General features: G+C 60.5%; 1 protein-coding gene across 1 annotated transcript; it reads right to left on the minus strand.

Annotated features, from left to right (window-relative positions):
• Nucleotides 1-3,355: 3,355 nt before the first annotated feature.
• On the minus strand, nucleotides 3,356-4,501 carry NEUROD2 (neuronal differentiation 2). The gene has a single exon (XM_008153807.3). It carries the CDS (start codon nucleotides 4,499-4,501, stop codon nucleotides 3,356-3,358), a length of 1,146 nt encoding a protein of 381 aa, XP_008152029.1.
• Between the last annotated feature and the right edge of the window lie 13,575 nt (nucleotides 4,502-18,076).

Genomic DNA, 18,076 nt, shown 5'->3' on the forward strand with positions numbered 1-18,076 from the left:
CAGGCCTTGCCCCAGCCATGAGCTGAGCAGATTTGGATCTAGGATGTGCTCCTTGCTCCATATTCCACGCAAAATGTGGTGGAGAAGGAAGGTGGGTCGACTCCTTTCCCCCAAGAATAGGGGTGATTCAGAGATCGGTAAGAGTCCCTTTGACTACCTACAGGGGCAGATTCAGGAGATGAGGGCCCGGTTCTTAATCTCACTCCAGAGAGGCGATCTTATGAGAATTCTAGAGAAGGCAGTGGATTTTTAAAAGTACAGTGAAATTCTCCGGAAAATGGGAAGAATTCCGGCAGATCGTTGGGAAGGGCCTCTGGCGGTTTGGTGCTCCCTGGGGTTCCGCTGGCGCGACCTCCCTCCGCGGAGGGAAGGCGCGAGGCTGCAGTCCAGTCAGCACCGGGGATGGGACAGCTCCCATTTTGGGCGCCGCTCCTTCAGCAACCGTCCGGAGGTGGAGGAGGGAGGGCATGTCTCCACTGAGCGGGTTTGGGGGGTGGTCACTTAGGGGAGACGCCCAGCTGAAGGTCAGTCTAATACCACCCACCCTTTTGCATGTGGGGTTTTCTTCTTCAACTACCTTTCCTTTTCCCACTTGTGTCAGGGTGCTGTCATTTGGGGATCTGGGACCCAACCTTTAAAAGCCTTAGCACGCCTGACCTCAAGCCCCAAACCCACACACACTGCGGCCCCCACTGCAGCTCTACAATAAGAAACAATGTTTTTAAAAAGAGAATGGAAGCAGCGTGAGAAACAGCTGGGTGCCGGACTCAGGCTCTGGGAGGAGGGTCTTTGGGACTTAGCCCCCTTTCCAGATATCTCAGGGGCCCAGTGCGCACCGGTGTTTTTGGGGCGGAGAATCCTTTCAGGGAAGTCAATTCAGAGATACCTCTGTCCCTGAGGCCCAGAGAGAGAATGTGAGGCTACCTTGTCTGGGGTGGGGGAGCGGAGCGGCGGGCAGGATTGCCTTCTCTGAGGTGCCCTTCCTCGCCCCCCTAGGTTGAGGACTTGCCTGTGTGAGGCGCCTCCTCAGGCAGGAAGGAGGCTGTGTACCAGCGGGGTTCCCACTGCCCTGCCGGGGGAAGCTCGGAGCTAGGTCGGGCTCCACTCTACCTGGTGGGTGGCTAGGCGTGTGGGCATCCTCATAGAGTTCTGGAGTGTTCCGTCAACCTCATCAGCACCCCTACCGATTTCAACATTCCCCGGAGTCCACTGAACACGAATTTGAGACGGAAAAGATTTCCTCCATTCATGTTCCATCCTCATGACCTTATCATTTTAAAAAATAAATTTAAAATAGGCATGTCTGGCTTAAATGGTTGTCTGTTTACCCCCCCGCACACTTGTTTTTGTTGCCACAGTGCGCAGAGAGTTGTCAAATAACTGGCTGCTCCCAACTCGGGCACTTTTCGGGGATAAAAAGATATTTTGTTTCCCGTGGAGGTGCGCTGTGTGCGTGCTTGGGAACTGGAGGAGTGTAAGGAGACGAGTGCAATGCTTTGTGCTGTGCGTGTGTGTGTGTGTGTGTGTGTGTGTGTGTGTGTGTGTGTGTGTCAGGTCTGGGAGGCACAGTGAGCGCAGCCGTTTGGGTGCCCAGTGGGTGGGTGTGAGGGATCTCGAGGGTGGGAATCCTACCCAGGATGGCCAGCGTCCCTGTACCTGGCCTCTGCACAGTCACTTGACTGTCTCCGTCACCCAGAGCCCCAGCTCAGTCCCTGGAATGAAATGAGGCCACCACCGTGAGAAACCGGTCCGGCTTTGCATCTCATTTACATAAATATTTATTAATCGTCATTAAACTGAACAGAAACACGCAATGCACTTCGGGTGTCCGACGGGAGTTTAATCTTCGCTACAAGAGGAAGGTGAAATTGCGTGTGAGTGTACGGGTGGATGAGTGGGTGTGTCGCCTGTGGGTTTGCATTTTGCACCGTGTGTTTGGATGCCTGATCTCCTGCCTCCGGTGGGGAGAGGGTCTTCTTTTGCCCCCTTTTTGGGGAGCCTCCAGAAGGAGCCCTCCGCCCTCTCCCTGCCCGCCTGCCAGCCTGAGCCCAGAGGACAACTCGGACAAAAACCCCTTCTCCAGCCACCGGAAATCGCTGGGCGCTGGCGCCCACCGGAGCACAGTCGGGCGGGGCGGGGCTGCCCCCAGATCCTGGCCTCCAGTCTCACCACAGGAAGGGGTACAGGTGCCTGAGGCGGGGCGGGAAGCCACGGAGCTCTCCTCCCCCTGCCCCGGGACGCCCGCGCCCGGCCCGAGTGTGCGTGAGGTGTGGTGTGCGTGTGTACGTCTCTCATGCAAACCCTCCCTCCCCAAACCGACCCCCCCAACAGTTTGCCATTCCATACAAATTTGGAAACAGGTTTTTAAAAAACAGCATGACGCACAACGGGGACGGGGCGGGGGGAGGGCAGTGGCACTGGGGCCCCAAATCTCCGAGTCACTGATTGTAAGAACCTGGGGAGGAGGAGCTGGCGGCGCCGGCCCCCACTTCACCAAAGTGCACAGATCCGCGCTAGGGCGGCGCAGCCCGCGGGCCGGGAGGGGCATCCCGGGGCCGGGCCGGGCCGCTAGGCTCAGTCAGAACCTCCTTGCATAGATATTTGTGTCTTTTTATTATTGGTAGTAGTATTTTTTGCCTTTTATTGCTTCTAAAAGTTCTTACTGCGTTTTCTCTCCGATCCGGACTTTGCGTTCGGCCTCCGTCGCCTCTTAGCTTTTTTTTTTTTTTGTATGTTTGTTTGTTTTTGTTTGTTTAAAAAAAGGGAAAGGGGAAAATGGATTCTAGTTACAAATTGTCTTGGCTTCTCTCTTTCCTCTCGATCCACAGTCCCTCCCGCCAAAATTAAAATCACGAAACGCTGAGACTAAGGATTGGGGTGAAGGCGATCCAGGTCCAGGCTTGGGCAGCCTGGCTTCTGCCCTCGTTAGGAAAGAGGGGGCGCCCGGCTCTGCTCTGCCTCGGCAGCTCTGTGTCTGTTTTAAAAGTTATAATAATAGAGGGGGGAACGATCCCACAGCTCAGCTGCCCCCCTTCTAACCCGTCGGGGTCTGCAGGGAAAAGGGAGAAGGAAACCTAAGGGTAAGGGAGGGGGGTGTCTCCAGGTAAGTGCCCTAAGGGGATCCCTGGGTGAGAGGAGGAGGGAGCCCCTTGGGGAGAGAGAAGGCGAGTCCCCTGGGGAAAGCGAGGCCCCTGGGAGGGCCACCCACTGTTCAGAGGACCGTGCTGCCCAGAGAACCGCGGGACCGGCGGCCCGCACCCCGCGCCCGGCGCCACGGGGGTGCCCCTGCGCTCAGGGGCTGGGGACAGGGGTGCGGGCAAAGGCAAAAGAAAAAGGAAGGGGCGGCCTCGAGGTCTCAGTTATGGAAAAACGCGTTGAGCTCCTCGTACATGGGGCCCCGGTCGTGGTGAAGGTGCATATCGTAAGACAAGAGATTCTCGGAGTGGACGCCCCCGCGCACCGCGGACGAGCCGAAGACCAGTCCGTGGCCCGCGGGCCGCGAGCCGGGCAGGGCGGAGTAGTGCATAGAGTAATGGTAGCTCTTCTCGTGGTCGGGCGACGAGTCCTGCTTGAGCGAGAAGTTGCCGTTGAGGCAGAGCGGGGGGCTGAGCGGGCCCTCGTACTCGGAGCTGTTGTAGTCCGGGCTCGCCCCGCCGCCGCCGGCCGCCGCGTACAGCGTCTCGTAGGCGGCGCAGTAGCCGTGGGTCCGCAGGGCGTGCGCCGCGCCGCCGCCCAGGCCGCCCGCCGCCTGGCACTGGGCGCCCGCCAAGCGCGAGCAGGGGTACGGGTACGGGTGCATGGCGAACGGGCCCCCGGAGCCGTGGAAGCGGCCCGCGCCGTCCGCGCCCTGCTCCGTGAGGAAGTTGCGCGAGTTGAGCTGCAGGCAGCCGGCCACCAGGTTGGTGGTGGGCTGCGACAGGCCCTTGCACAGCGTCTGCACGTAGGACACCAGGTCGGGGCGCTTGCCCGAGCGCAGGATCTCCGAGAGCGCCCAGATGTAGTTCTTGGCGAGGCGCAGCGTCTCGATCTTGGACAGCTTCTGCGTCTTGGAGTAGCAGGGCACCACCTTCCGCAGGTTGTCCAGCGCCGCGTTCAGGTCGTGCATGCGGTTCCGCTCCCGCGCGTTCGCCTTCTGCCGCCGCAGCTTGGAGCGCTCCAGGCGCGCCTTGGTCATCTTGCGCTTCTTGGGCCCGCGCTTCTTGGGCCGCTCGCCCTCGGCCTCCTCCAGCCCTTCCTCCTCCTCCTCTTCCTCCTCCTCCTCGCCCCCCAGCTCGCCTTCCTCTTTGACCTCGGCCAGCGCGGCTTCCGGCACCTCTTCTGCTCGGAGAGGGACCGGCTTGGCTGCTCGCGCGGGCCCCGGAGCCCCCGGCCCCGGCGGCGGCGGGGGCGGCGGCGCGTCGCCCTTGTCGCTCCTCGGCTCGTCGTCGTCGCCGTCGCCCCAGCTGGCGAACTTGGGCACGTCCGAGAGGAGACTGGGTTCGCTGAACAGGCGGGTCAGCATGGTGCCTGAGGGCGCCCCGCGGGCGAGGGGGAGACATAGCACAAAGTGAGGGGCACGCCGGGGTCAGAGCGCCTTCCCCCAGCCCACCTGCCCCCCCCAGTCCCGTGCGGGTTCCCTGCCAGGGCCCGGGACGCCCACCTCCTCCGCCCGCCCCGCCCAGAGCCGGCCCAACCCCGGCCCGGCCGGCCGCCCCGATCCCGGCTCAGGCCCGGTTCCCCGCGCTGGGCCCCGGCTGCGCCCCGCGCCTGAACCGGGGCCGCGCCCCGCGCCTGGGTCCTCTCGGGGTCCGGACGGGGACCGGGCAGGGGCTCTGGGGAAGGGAGATCTCGCCGGGGAGGCGGCGCACCGGCCCCGAGAGCCTCCTGGCTCCCGGCGGGGAGGAGGGCTGGGCGGCCGCCGGTGGGGACAGCTGCCCGCTCGGGCCCCGGCGCCCCGGCCCCGCCGCCCCCCGCCGCCCGCGGCTCTCACCCCTCCGCGCCCTAATCCAATTTGCAACTTGGCCGCGCGCCGCCCCCAGCTGGGCCCCCACCCCCGCAGCCCCGGCTCCCGAGGCGGGAGCGCCGGCTCCTCAGGCCGCGCGTCCCCGGCTCCGGGCGGCTCCGGGCGGCGAGGACCCAGGGACCGGGCGTGGGGAGGGGACAGGGCGGCGAGCCCGCCGTCTCCCCTGCGGTCGGGGACCCCCTGCCCCCCATCAGACGGCCTCCCTCCCACATCGCTTTCCTGATCTCGTTGTATTTTCGGGATTGATGGGGGAAAATCCAAATCTCTCTCTCTCTCTCTCTCTCTCTCTCTCTAACGGGGAAGGTCGCAGGTTCCTCCGGGACGACCGACCACGGGTGGTCCCGTCCCAGCCTCCGCACGGCCGCCCCGTGATCCCGCTCCCACCGCAGCCCCCCAGGCAGGCGCCTCCCGCCGAAGCCCCCCAGCTGCAGCCCTGGGGGCGCGGGACCCCGGGGCGCCTCCGCTGCCCACCCCGCGAGGGGCCATCCCCAGGAAGGGGGATTTGGGGACCCTCTGGTGGCTGGAGCCGCCCCCCCTCAGCCGGCGGGTCAGATCCAGCTCTCTTTCGGACAACTTACCTCGGAGAGGAGTCCGGGGGAGAGGGGAGGGGAGGGGGAGGGGGGGCAAGAGAGAGAGGGGGAGACCGGGATCTTCTCGCCTATTTCATTGTTCCCCCATCTTCAGGGAGCGGGGGTAGCGGCTCCTCCAGGCGGCGGGCACCGGCGTCTTCAGAGCGCCATGCGAACCGCGGAGCGAGTGTGGCATCTCTACCAGGCGGGGTACCAGCCTCTATGCCAGGCCATATGGGCTTGGCACGTCACGGGCAGCAGCTATCACATGAGAGACGGTGATTGGCATGCGTCTGCATTGGGGGAGAGCCGGCTCCCCCGGGACCCGCCGCCATCTGTCACTCTCTACTCCAAAAAAAAAAAAAAAAAAAAATTAAATAAATAAAGGAAATAAATAAATATCTCTGCTGCCCTCCCCTCTCCGCCCAAAGCAGGGAGAGCAGGGATTGAGAGGGAGGGGGAGGAATTGCCCCCCCCCCGATATAGAGCCCCCACATGGGAACAATGGGGTGGCAAGACTGGCAATGGGGGGTTGTGGTGGCCCCGAATTCCACGCTCCCTCCGGGGTCCTGCTCTGCCCATTTTTTCTCTCGCAGGCCCCCAAAGGTGGGTCAGGGACCAGACCCTTAAGTCCCGAGAAGGGACTTCTGTGCTGGCCACCCCCGGGAGAACCCCCTTGGCTACAAAGGGACAGCTGAGGCCCCTCCCAGGGTGGCTGTGGGGGGCGTCCCTGGCCCAAGCCCCATAGGTAGATGTTGGCATCATGCCATCCCTCATCCCTGTCTGCCCCTCCCCCACCCACCCTCACGCGCACACACAACATATGTGGCTGAACGAAATTCAAACCCAGGGAAAGACAGAGAAAAGGGAAGACTCGCCTGGATGTCTGAGCCGCTGCATGGGCGTGTGTGTGTGTCTGTGGGGACGGGTGTATATCTGTGGAGTCAGCTGATGGGAGAGGCTTCCTCCTGTGTCTGGGGGCATGCTATGTTGGGGTGGAGTAGCAAGGAATCCCTGGGATGAGCCTCTGCACCCACCATCTGGGGGTGGGGGAGAGGGTCTCAGTCTGGATTCCTAACCCAGAAACCCCTCACCCCTCACCCCTCCCCCGCCACCATCCCCTCCCCCTGCTAGACAAGCGACCATCCCACCAGCATCTTCCTCTCCTGGCCTTCTGACTCCCGTATGGGAGAGGGGGAGGGGCTGGCCTGGCCTGGGAATGGCCTAAAGTTCTTGGAGAAGACTCAAGCCTTCTCCTCTCCCTGCAAAAAATACAAAAAATACTGAAAGAACAGAAGCCAAGTCCAGCAGTTCTGAGTGACCAAGGGCAGGTGGGTCAGACAGGTGTCTTGATAAGAAAGGGAGGAAATTGCTGTTTTATCTTACAGCTCACCTTTCACCCAACCCTCTCACTGGCTCTCACCGGGCCAGACACAGATGCAAATGGCATGGGTTGAGGGAGGTAACTTTACACACACACACACACACACACACACACACACACACACACACACCTGTTCCTCACTCTGTGGTGAGGAAAATGGATACACACCCTCCTCAGATAGATACCTGTGTGTGAGCGGGCCATCAGAGCCCCTTGCCCACACTCTGACTCAGGCATCTGTGTGTGTCAGCCCCACATTTCCTGGCCCTCTCCCCACCCTCCAGATTACACATGCCCAGACGATTTCAATTCTACCTTAAGCACACACACACACTTTGATGGCAACCGTGTGCCAGGCACTGTGTGGTGCAAAGATGGGGTCTTCACCCTCAATCTGGACAGATTTCATTTCCTCCCTCTAGGAGCCTCCGGAGGGGCTCGTGGGCTGTTAGGACACTGATCCGACGCTTGGGAGAATGAGTTTGGTTCTAAAAGGAGGCACATACATTGGGGAAGGAGGCCTTGGAGAAGGAGGAGGGGCTGGTGCTGTCGGAGGAGGCTCTCCTAGGCACTTGGTGGGAACCATAAGGAGCCTCAGAAGAACAGTCCCGCTCGGCTGGCATGGCTCGGTGGTTGAGCATCGACCTATGAACCAGGAGGTCACGATTCAGTTCAATTCCCCATCAGGGCACATGTCTGGGTTGTGGGCTTAATCCCCAGTGTGGGGCATACAGGAGGCAGCCGATCAATGATTCTCTCCCATCACTGATGTTCCTTTTTTAAAAAAATATATTTTTTTTATTTATGTCAGAGAGGAAGGGAGAGGAAGAGAGAGATAGAAACATGCTCCTGCACGCCCCCTACTGGGAACCAAGCCCACAACCTGGGCACTTGCCCTTGACCGGAATGGAACCTGGGACCCTTCAGTCTGCAGGCCAACACTCTATCCACTGAGCCAAACCGGCCAGGGGCCCATCATTGATGTTTCTATCTTTCTCTCCCTCTCCCTTCCTTTCTGAAATCAATAAAAAATAAATATGTTTTAAAATCCCAATTGAATAATAATAATAAACAAGTCCCAACTCCTTTCAGCGGCCCATGGAGGGGAGCTGACCTGCCTAGGAGCACACAGGTGGAGAGCAGAAGCTGGGGCGTGACTCCCAGCGCTGCTCCTTCTACATCCCCACAGTCACCTCAGTGGTCTCCCCAGGAGAAGCTGATGGTGAGCTTCCTCCGCTCATGGGTTGTGGGTCTGGGACCTTATGGCAGGTGGTCTGGGGCATTCTGGCCACGGCGGAGAGGGAACTAGGCTGGGCCTGAGGAGGGGCAGAGGCTCAAGTTTGGGAACAGCGTGAAGAGCTTTACCGCCCCTTTGCTGAGGGCGAGTCTCCAATCCTGACACGGGGCCCTTCTCCAGCCCCCACGGTTGTGTGGCATTGTGGTTGCCTGCACCTGCTTTGGGCTCTGGTTCCGGGCCAACCCCACTTTTCCCAGCTTTAAAGAAGGCTGAGTGCCTGGAGCAAGTTCCACAACATCTGACAGCCTCGATTTCCCCGTCTATAAAATGGGGATAATTATGCTACCCCTCCTAGAGCGGTGGTTAGTATTCAATGGGATGATGCGTGTAATGAGGTTAGCACAGGGCCAGCAATATAGCGAGGCTTCAGGAAATGCCAGCGCTCGTTTTTATTAAAGCCCCTTGTAAACGGTAAATGCTTTACAATATTAGTGTCGTGCACATAACCCCCCCCCCCACCACACACACACACACACACACACGGGGAATGCTTTATAGGGTGCTTTTAGAATGGCTCCATAGGAACTGGGTTTTGTTGGGTTCATGGGTGAATGAATGGATGAGTAAGCGAACCCCCTCCTTTGGACACTGAGGTCGGGTCTAGTCTCCCAAGCCCCTCCCAGCTCCAGGCAGGGGGCAGGGGGCAGGGGGCAGGGGGCAGGGGGCCAGGGGGCAGGGGGCAGGGGGCAGGGGCAGGACCTTGCTTGGGATAGGGGAGCCCCAAGCAGGTGCTCCAGTCCTCCGTCACCTGCGGACAGACTGGGCTCGGCCCTCGGAGAAGAGGCGGGAGCGTGGCGGGGCCTGGAGCTCGGGACCTTCGTCCCTGCCCGCCTGCTTCCTGCCCTGTCTTTTCTTCCTTCAGAAAAATGGAACAAGTTTTTCTCACTCAACACATTTCAACTTTATTTAGAAGATACAATAAAAACCCGGGGAAAGTGGAGCAGAGGGACGTGTGGGATGGCGCAGACAGGGCTGGAGGGAGGCACAACACACGTGCGCACGTGCACCGCGGCCCCTCTGCCCCGGGGACAGGACAGGGCCGGGGACGGGACAGGGACGGGGCCGGGGCCGGGGACGGGATGGGGCCGGCAGTGGAGGGAGGAGACGGAGCAGGAGGAGGACACCAGCCATGCCATCTGTTCCTCCCCTGGCACGGGGAAGGGAGTGGTGCGGGGCCTGGGCCTGTCCGGCCTCTGAGGGGGAAAGGGTGCGGGCCCCGCGGCCAGGCCTGGGGACCCCACCTCCGCTGCCCACCCGCTTCCCCCAGGAGGGCGCGGGGAGCCAGGGTCTGAGGTTCCCATGGAGACACAGCCCCGTCCCAGGGGAGGCCACAGTCTGGGCACCTAAGATGGCGCTGGGGGTGGGGGGGGCGGCGGCCATTTTGTGCAGCCGGGCCCTGGGCGGGGCCGGGCCTAGGGGCGGGTCCTGGGGCGGGACAGGGTGTGAGGGGCGGGGCAGGGGCTGGGGGAGGGGAGGTTCAGGGGGTGGGGGTAAGGGGGTTGGGGCATGCTCTGGCTTGGCGGGGCAGGGGCCGGTTGCAGGGGGCGCGGGGCTGGAAGGGGGTGGGTGCAGGGGGGGTAAGGGTTGGGGGAGGGGCGGGGTGCTGGGAGGCAGGGCCGGGAGGGGCCGGGTTGGGGGGCAGGGAGGGGGTGGGTGCTGGGGGGCAGGGCCGGGAGGGGTCGGGTGGGGGGCAGGGAGGAGGTGGGTGCAGGGTGGGGTAAGGGATGGGGGAGGGGCGGGTGCTGGGGGGCAGGGGTGGGGGCGGCAGGGCGGGGCCGGGGCGGGCGGGAGGGCGGGCATTCCTCAGCAGTCTGGGGGAATCTCGCTCAGGGGCCAGGATGATGTTCTGTAAACCGCGCTCATTACCCTCCTGCTCCACCAAAATAAACACACGCCGCCCACATCTGCAGAGGCTCCGCCGCCGCGCCCCGGAGAGGACGGGCGGGGCCGCGTGCGGGAGGAGCCTTGGTCCCCGCCCCCCCCCCCCCCCGCCCCCCCCAGCGCCCGACGCGGGGCCGGTGGAGGAGAAGCAGGGCCCCTGGCCTGGCCGAGGCCGGCAGCCCGTCTCCCGGGCCTCCCGCGAGGTGGGCGCAGGGCATGAGGGTGGGCGCTGAGGAGGGCGGCCTGCTCTTCCCACCCGCCTGCCGATGTGAGGGGCGGGCAGGGGTTTGGAGACCCTCGGAGGCCTGTGCTCCTGGCAATGGCTGTGCTGTGGGGGGAGGGGGGAGGGGAGGGGCAGGCTGGCACTACCCAGACGGTGCCTGGTGCCTGCTCCATCAGTTGGGGATGCTCGAAGCGTCCTCCTGAAGGGTAAGAGCACCTGCCCCCCTTCCCCCGCCCACCTCAAGTCCTCGAGGACCTGGGGGGAGGGGGACCTGCCGCTCCTTCCCGGCTCTGGGTGGGCACCTGCCCCGCTGCCCCCTCCCCCGCCCGCCGCAGTGTTCTGGGGAGCGGCGGGCATGCCAGATGGCGTGGCTGAGAATGCGGCGACGTTGCCGGGAGGTGAGGGCTGGCACGGGTGATATGCGGCTGCGTGCCTTGTGGTGCCACGAGGGAGGGGGAGGGGAGGGCCAGCGAGGTGTAGTCCCCCTCCTCCCTGCCGACCTCCTGTCCTGACCTCCTGTCCTGACCTCCAGCACGCGGGCAGGATCCTCCTGGACTTCCGGGCCCTTTCTCTGGTTCTCACTCTGGGTCTAGGCCCCACCCCAAGGTGGGTGGGCTCAGCCCATGGGGCCAGGTGTGGTGTGGAGATTCCTGGTCAAACTCCTGCTGCACCCTTGACCTTCTTCCCCCCAACCCAGGACAAAGGAAGACGGAGTAGACCTCCTGGTCCTTCAGCAAAGCCAGCCCCCTCAGGATTATTCCCTTGCTCCCAAAGTAGAGTGACCTTTGCCTCATAACCTTTGACTTCTGGCTTCTGAGACCCATTTTTAAAAAATATATGTATTTTATTGATTTTTTACAGACAGGAAGGGAGAGGGATAGAGAGTTAGAAACATCGATGAGAGAGAAACATCAATCAGCTGCCTCCTGCACACCCCCCACTGGGGATGTGCCCACAACCAAGGTACATGCCCCTGACCAGAATTGAACCCGGGACCCTTGAGTCCGCAGGCCGACGCTCTATCCACTGAGCCAAACCGGCCAGGGCTGAGACCCATTTTTCTGATAGAAGTTCCTTTCCTGATGAATGCTGGTCCCTGAGACTCCCTTTTGTCAATTGGTTCCTGGATGGACACCGCCTCCTGGGAGCCTTCCCTGACTGCCCCAGGCAGGGCAGCCCCAGCACTGCCACCCTTTGTGAAGAGGATCCATTTACCCATCTGCCTCCCTGACTTGACCAGGGTGGTGTATAGCTCTCAGTAGTCCAGTGTTGCACACAGGCCGTATTGAGTTGGCGCTCAATAAATGCTTGTTGTGTTAATGCCTGGCTGGTTTAGGGTTTGGGGTACTCCTCTGGAGAATCTCCTACAGCAGTACGGCCCAGAGCCCCCTCTCCTCTGTCTTTTGCACAAATTTCAGTTTGGGGAGGTGGACTTGGGTGGGGCGGGGTGTCACAGATTCCTCCCAGTGGCCCTCAGAGGAAGGGCTTGGGGCATGGAGGCTGAGCCCAGGAGTGCTCAAGCTCTGGTTCTGAGGTCACATGAGAGAACCTCACCAGGTGGTTCCTGCCCAGCTGGAGACCTGAGGGCGAGGCAGGGGTCGCCTCTGCGGAACCCTGTTTGGGCCCATACCTCTCAGCAGACTTGGAGCCCCTCTCCTTCCTACCCCACCCCACTCCTACCCTGCATGGGATAAAAGAACTCCCTGAGGGGTAGGGAGGTGAGGTCCAGGTCCAAGGCTGAGTCTCACTCCAGCTGCTTCTCTTTGCTGATGCTACTCCCCAAAGCTACCCTCCATATCTCAGAACCCCTCCTCCTCCGGAAAGGCACCTTTAAAGGCTCCCCATAACCCCTAGGATCAAGCCATGCTCCTTAGGGACACCCCTGATCTGGCTGCTGTCCGGCTCTCCCTGGAGAGTCACCCCAGTCTTTTTTTTTTTTTTTTAATATATTTTATTGATTTTTTACAGAGAGAAAGGGAGAGGGATAGAGAGTTAGAAAGATCGATGAGAGAGAAACATCGATCAGCTGCCTCCTGCACACCCCCCACTGGGGATGTGCCCGCAACCAATGTACATGCCCTTGACCGGAATCGAACCCGGGACCCTTGAGTCCGCAGGCCGACGCTCTATCCACTGAGCCAAACCGGTTTCGGCTGAGTTACCCCAGTCTTGACCTCTGCCCCTCAGCTGCTCTACACTGCATCCACGTCCACAGCCTCATGCCGGTGAGCCTTTGCTCAGGGTGTCCCCTCTGCCTGAGCCGTGCCCTCCCCCCTTTTCCCACCTTGTAAGCTGAAGCATCACCTCCTCTAGGAAGTCTTTCTGGATTAGATGCCCCTCCTTTGCACACCTCATAGGTCATGACATCTGACCTAACCTGACAGCCTCTCCCTGGAAGGCAGGAACTAGGCCCAGAGCCCCGCACAGAGAGTATCTTCAACAAGTGGCCGTGGTACCAAGGCCTCTCCTGCCACTGTTTGAGGAGGTGCCCGTTCTACCCCCGAAACGGAAGGCCGCAGCCAGGGCAGGACACCCACCCCAGGAAGCCCCTCCTCCGCCATCAGCCTCCCCGCAATCCCAGCGCTGACGTGGAAGTCAGGCTTCCCGTCTGTAAAATGGGCCGTTGTGTTAAAGGAGCCAACAGGTGTGAAGATGCTGCCTCAGCCCACGGCCCCGTCCAGACATGGCTGATTCCGCCCAATGTTCCTGATTGACTTTATGTTTTAAAATTTGGGCCTGGAGTTCTGTTCGCTGCCACCTCTTTGTTCTGCCTTTCTTGTCAGTTTTCCAAGTGAGCAGTCAGGATGCGCGGCCCCTGTCCCTCCGAGGGTCCACACCAGAAGGCAGTCAGTCACACCAAGGGGGGGGGGGCGCAAGGTGTCCCAACAGTCCTGGACTTAGCAGGGTCTCCACCTTGGTCTAATCGAGTGACCCTATGCTTCCTCACCTGTACAATGGGAACAGTGACACCTGCCCACCTGCTCTTCTCCCCCAGCACTGACAGGGGGACCAAAAGGACAGCCAGGCCCAGCGGGCGTGGCTCAGTGGTTGAGCATCAACCTATGAACCAGAAGGTCACAGTTTGATTCCCAGTCAGGACACATGCCGGGTTGTGGGCTCCATCCCCAGTGGGGGTCATGCAGGAAGTGACCAATCAGGACAGGAGGTCACAATTTAACCGGAGATCTCTTGGCTCAGCCCCTGGGAGAGTGGAGCCCAGGACAACGTGAATGAGACTCAGCCATTACTTCCCTGCTTCAGGACCCTGAGGGGCCGAGGTGGGTATGGGGAGGAAAGGGAACAGTCTAGGGGTGGGAGCATCAGGGACCAGTGCCCCGTTTTAGAGAAACCAGAGCACAGAGGGGGGCAACTTGCCTGGGGTCACCCAATAACTGAGCTGGGACTAGAAATTAGGACCCCGAGTCCTACTCTGGGGTCTTGCTGTCCCTGGGGCTGCAGAGCTCTCTGTAAGCTACGGTTAAGGCCAACATCACACAGCTGGTACGTGGCAGAGCCTGCTTTGAACCAAGCTCTTTTTTTTTTTTTTTAATATATTTTATTGATTTTTTACAGAGAGAAGGATAGAGAGTTAGAAACATCGATCAGCTGCCCCTTGCACACCCCCTACTGGGGATGTGCCCGCAACCAAGGTACATGCCCCTGACTGGAATCGAACCCGGGACCCCTCAGTCCGCAGGCCGACGCTCTATCCACTGAGCCACACCAATCAGGGCTGAACCAAGCTCTGGCTCTGCGTCTACATGCTCTTATTCATTATTACAAACTGCTCCTTTCTCCAAAGCCCCCATGATCTCTACCCTGTGGGACCAGCACACTCTGAAAAAGAGAGGGAGAGAGTGCGCCCTGGGAAGGACTGGTGCATAAGGTCTGTCCTCTGTCTATACAAGTCCCCAAGTCACAGGAGCCAGTGCCCCGTGGTCTCTGCAGTTCTATTGATGGATGGGTGGGGGATCCCTGTATACACAGGGAGGGGCAGTCACATTATGGGGTTCCTCTGCTCTGCATCTCTCTTCCCTCAGCTTCTTCAGGTGTCCTCCTCTGCATCGCAGGCTCAGCGAGGTGCTTCCTCCACCAGGAAGTCCTCCCTGGTGTCTCCTAAGGAAATGCCACTTTCTCCTCTGGCCCTTGGCACCACGTTGAGCACCTGGGGCTGGACAGGCCAGCTGGAACCCCAGCTTCACCACTTGATCACGAGCCACCTGCCACGCTGTTCTGTTCTGTCTGTAGAATGGGCATAAGGAGCCCTACCCCACAGAATCTTTGCGAGGATTCCAAGCGAGCCGTTGTCCTAGGAGGAAGCACCTGGCACCAAGTGGGACCCTGCCCCTCTCTCCTTCTCCTCCTGGCTTTCTCCCTGTTTTCTCCTCCCCACCCCCGCCGCGCGCCTGGCACGGAGCCCAGCGCGCAGCCTGACTTCCTGCCCGCCGGGCTCCCTCCGCACGTGCCCGCCCCCGGGGGCCACGCCACCTCCTGGCCGGCCGCTTCGTGCCCTCTCGCCCGGAGCCCGGCGTGAGCCCAAGGTCGCCTCTCGGAAACGGGTCCAGCAGAGGCTCAGAGGTGGGGTCGGGGGGCCGGGGCCGGGCCGGCGGCGGCGGGAAGAGAACGCTGCCCCTTTAAGTGCCACCGCCGCGTGGCAGGGAAACAGCTTGTGCCAGCCCCATTCCGCGGGCTCCGCTCGCAACCAGAAACACAATGCATAACAATCAGGCGCACGCTTGGAGCCTTGCCACGCGCGGGGCGGGCGGGGCGGGGCGGGGAGGGGGCGCCGGGGTCGCGACCCCCGACGGGCATCTCGGGGCGGCGGTCCGGCCCGGCTGGGTGCTGCCTGCGGGCGGCTCTGCGCCCGGGCCCGGCGCCCCCCCGCCCCGAGCCCCCCCCCCGCGCCTGCCCGCCTCCCCGCCCTCCCCGCCCTCGCGCTCCCTACAAAGTTCATTCCCACTAACTCTTTTCCAGGCCACTTCCCCCTCACATCTGACAATCCGGGGCCCCTCATTCTCCCAGTAATCACTCCACTGCACTAATTGCACATGCAAATATGCAAATGCGTATTAATTAATTACTATACTAATTAGTTCTGTGGTATTTGCGAGTAATAAATCATTGGATGGGAGCGAGGAAGCTGGAGACCTGGCCCATTTTCATTCTGCATAAAATTTTAATGGTCTCTCTGGCTGATCCGGGACGGCGGCGCGCAGAGAGGCTCTTAAAGGGCCAGTGGCGGCTGGAAGGGGCGGGGGCGCGAGCACGGGGAGACTCCGGGGGTCGGCGCTCTGGGCGGGCTTGGGACGCAGCCCCAGACCTTGCAGAGGCGGGTCTCCAGCAAGGGGTTAGCTTTTACCCCGCCCCTGTGTCCTTCTGTGAGGCTTCCAAGGAGAGAATCCGGTGGGGAGGAGGAGGCTAAGCTCCGTTTCTTTAAGAAAGGAAAGAGGGCAAGGAGCTGTGAGAGGCCAAAGCCAAGGCCTTGGGGCAGGGGCGAGGGAGAGGGGGAGGGAAGCAGAAGTGGAGACTCCACCTGCAGGATGGCAGAGGAAACCGAGGCATTGGACAGGCCCAGATTCGCTCTCACCCCTGTCTGTCCGGAGGGGAAGGAAGTTACTAGGATGTCCTGGATGCCCAGTCCTTTCTTGTCTCTGGTGGGGGCCTCCAAGGCACGGGGTGCCTCCCGCTTTCCCTTTCCACATGATCAAACTGCTGCCCCGCCCCCATGGGCACCAGCTGGCACCCTGGCAGAGCAGTCCTAGGCTTGAGTGGGCCCCCGGGACCCGCGTTATTTCCAGGAGGTAGTCAGGACCTGGGCAGAGGGAGGAGGCTGGCTGCTTTGCAGGACCATTGACTCAAAGCGGCGGAGGGCTGTGCCTCCTGATGGCGCCCAAACCAGAACTAAGGGGACGCCAGAGGTGGGAACACTGAGGAAGTGGAGGCTGCGGGCCTGCCCTGAGCCGAGATCCCCAACACCAGGGTCTCCAGTCTGGGTCTGCTCACCCTGCCAACCTCTGCCATCAACAAAACCTCTGCCATCAACAAGCCACTGGGTGGAGCAGAGCCTGAAGAGTAGCAGAGCAGCAGTGCTGGGGGCCGGGGGGGGGGGCGGGGGGGGGGGGGGGGGCAGATGATAGTAACAGCAACTAACAATACCATGGATTCGGGCAAACACTTACTTAGTTGGAGAACTATTCCAGAGCTCTAGGTGTCTCACTGTTGTAGGTTCTGATATAGTCCCCATTTTAGGGACGAAGACACAGGAGCACAGAAAGGTTAGAGCCAAGGTCACTCAGCTGGGAGTCGTGGAGTGGGCTTTGACCCCAGACGGTCCAGCTCTGGCATCTTTCCACCGCACTCTGCCACCTGCCTTTCCACCACCAGGTCCTCAGCACCTGCTGAGAGCCAGGCCTGATGCTAAGAACGTCATGGTTCATGGGCAGTGTCGCGTTCAACCCTCACAACACCCAGGAGGTAGCCTCTGGGATTCTCCCCATTATAGAGCTGGGGAACCCAAGGCCCAAAGAGGCCGACTAAACTGCTCTGGGCACACAAGGAGGATATGGCAAGGCCGGGCTCACGTTGGCCTGTGTGACAGAAGAGTCCATTGGCCTGTGTGACAGAAGAGTCCAGCAGGCTCTCTGATGCCTCCCCATCCCCGTGGGGGTGGGGCAGGAAAGGGTCATGGCAGCCCCTATTGACTAGAGAACAAGAGAAGAAATGGAAGGATTTCAATTAGACAGACTGTGGGAGGAACTTACTAAATCTTTTTTTTTTTAAAATATGTTTATTGATTTTTGAGAGAGAGAGAGAGGAAAGAAGAGGGATAGAGAGATAGAAAAATTGAAAAGAGAGAAACATCATTGACTGGCTGCCTCCTACACGCCCTCCACAGGGGATCAAGCCCACAACCCTGGGCATGTGCCTTGACCAGGAATCGAACCGGTGGCCTCTTGGGATGATGCTCAATCGCTGAGCTATACCGACTGGGCAGAACTTAATTCTTAAGAGGTAGGGGCTCCAGGAGCTGGAGTGTGTGTAAGCTTTCCCTTCTTTCCCAAGAAGCAGGCGGGGGTTGGGAGGGAGGGGAGGGTGTGGCTAACAGAGTAGGGAGGGGTGGGGGTGAAGGGATTGGGGGAGGTGGTGGGAGAATGGCACAGAATGAAAAAGCCCAGTCAGAACCATACAACTCAGGAATCCTAGTTGGTTTTCTTCTTAATTTTGTCCCCTACTACCTACCACCTGAAAATCTCCTGAACACCCCCACCCCAAGGTTTGCTACTTGGGGGACCGAGGAGATCCAGCAGGGGGAAGCCAAGATAATACTCTGTCACTTTGTAAGCACCTCCTATGTGCTAGGCACTGTATATGCATAAACTTGTTTAACTCTCATAATTCTGTCATTATCCCTATTTTATAAATGGAGACAATCGAAGGAAAGAGAGGTTAAGTTACTTGCCCAAAGTCACACAGCTAGAAAGTGGGAGGCCGGGATTTGAACTCCTGACCTGCTGTGCTTTACCATCCTACTTCCCCTTTTCCATGGAGCTCCTTGTGGCTACAGGGGCATGGCAAGTTTGACCCCTTGCCCAGAGGGGTCAGGGGTCACAGTGCCAGCAGGACTTGCCCCCTGAGTGCCTTTGGAATTTGCAGATGCAAAGAGAAGGAACATGCCTGTGGCCCTGGCAGGTGTGGCTCAGTGGGTTGGGCGGCGTCCTGT

This window comes from Eptesicus fuscus, chromosome 20 (genome assembly GCF_027574615.1).
Source record: "Eptesicus fuscus isolate TK198812 chromosome 20, DD_ASM_mEF_20220401, whole genome shotgun sequence".
NCBI classification, from domain to species: Eukaryota; Metazoa; Chordata; class Mammalia; order Chiroptera; family Vespertilionidae; genus Eptesicus; species Eptesicus fuscus.

Bases quoted from the DNA above. Each gene is read 5' to 3' on its own strand.
- NEUROD2 (XM_008153807.3), bottom strand. From the start codon at position 4,501: ATGCTGACCCGCCTGTTCAGCGAACCCAGTCTCCTCTCGGACGTGCCC.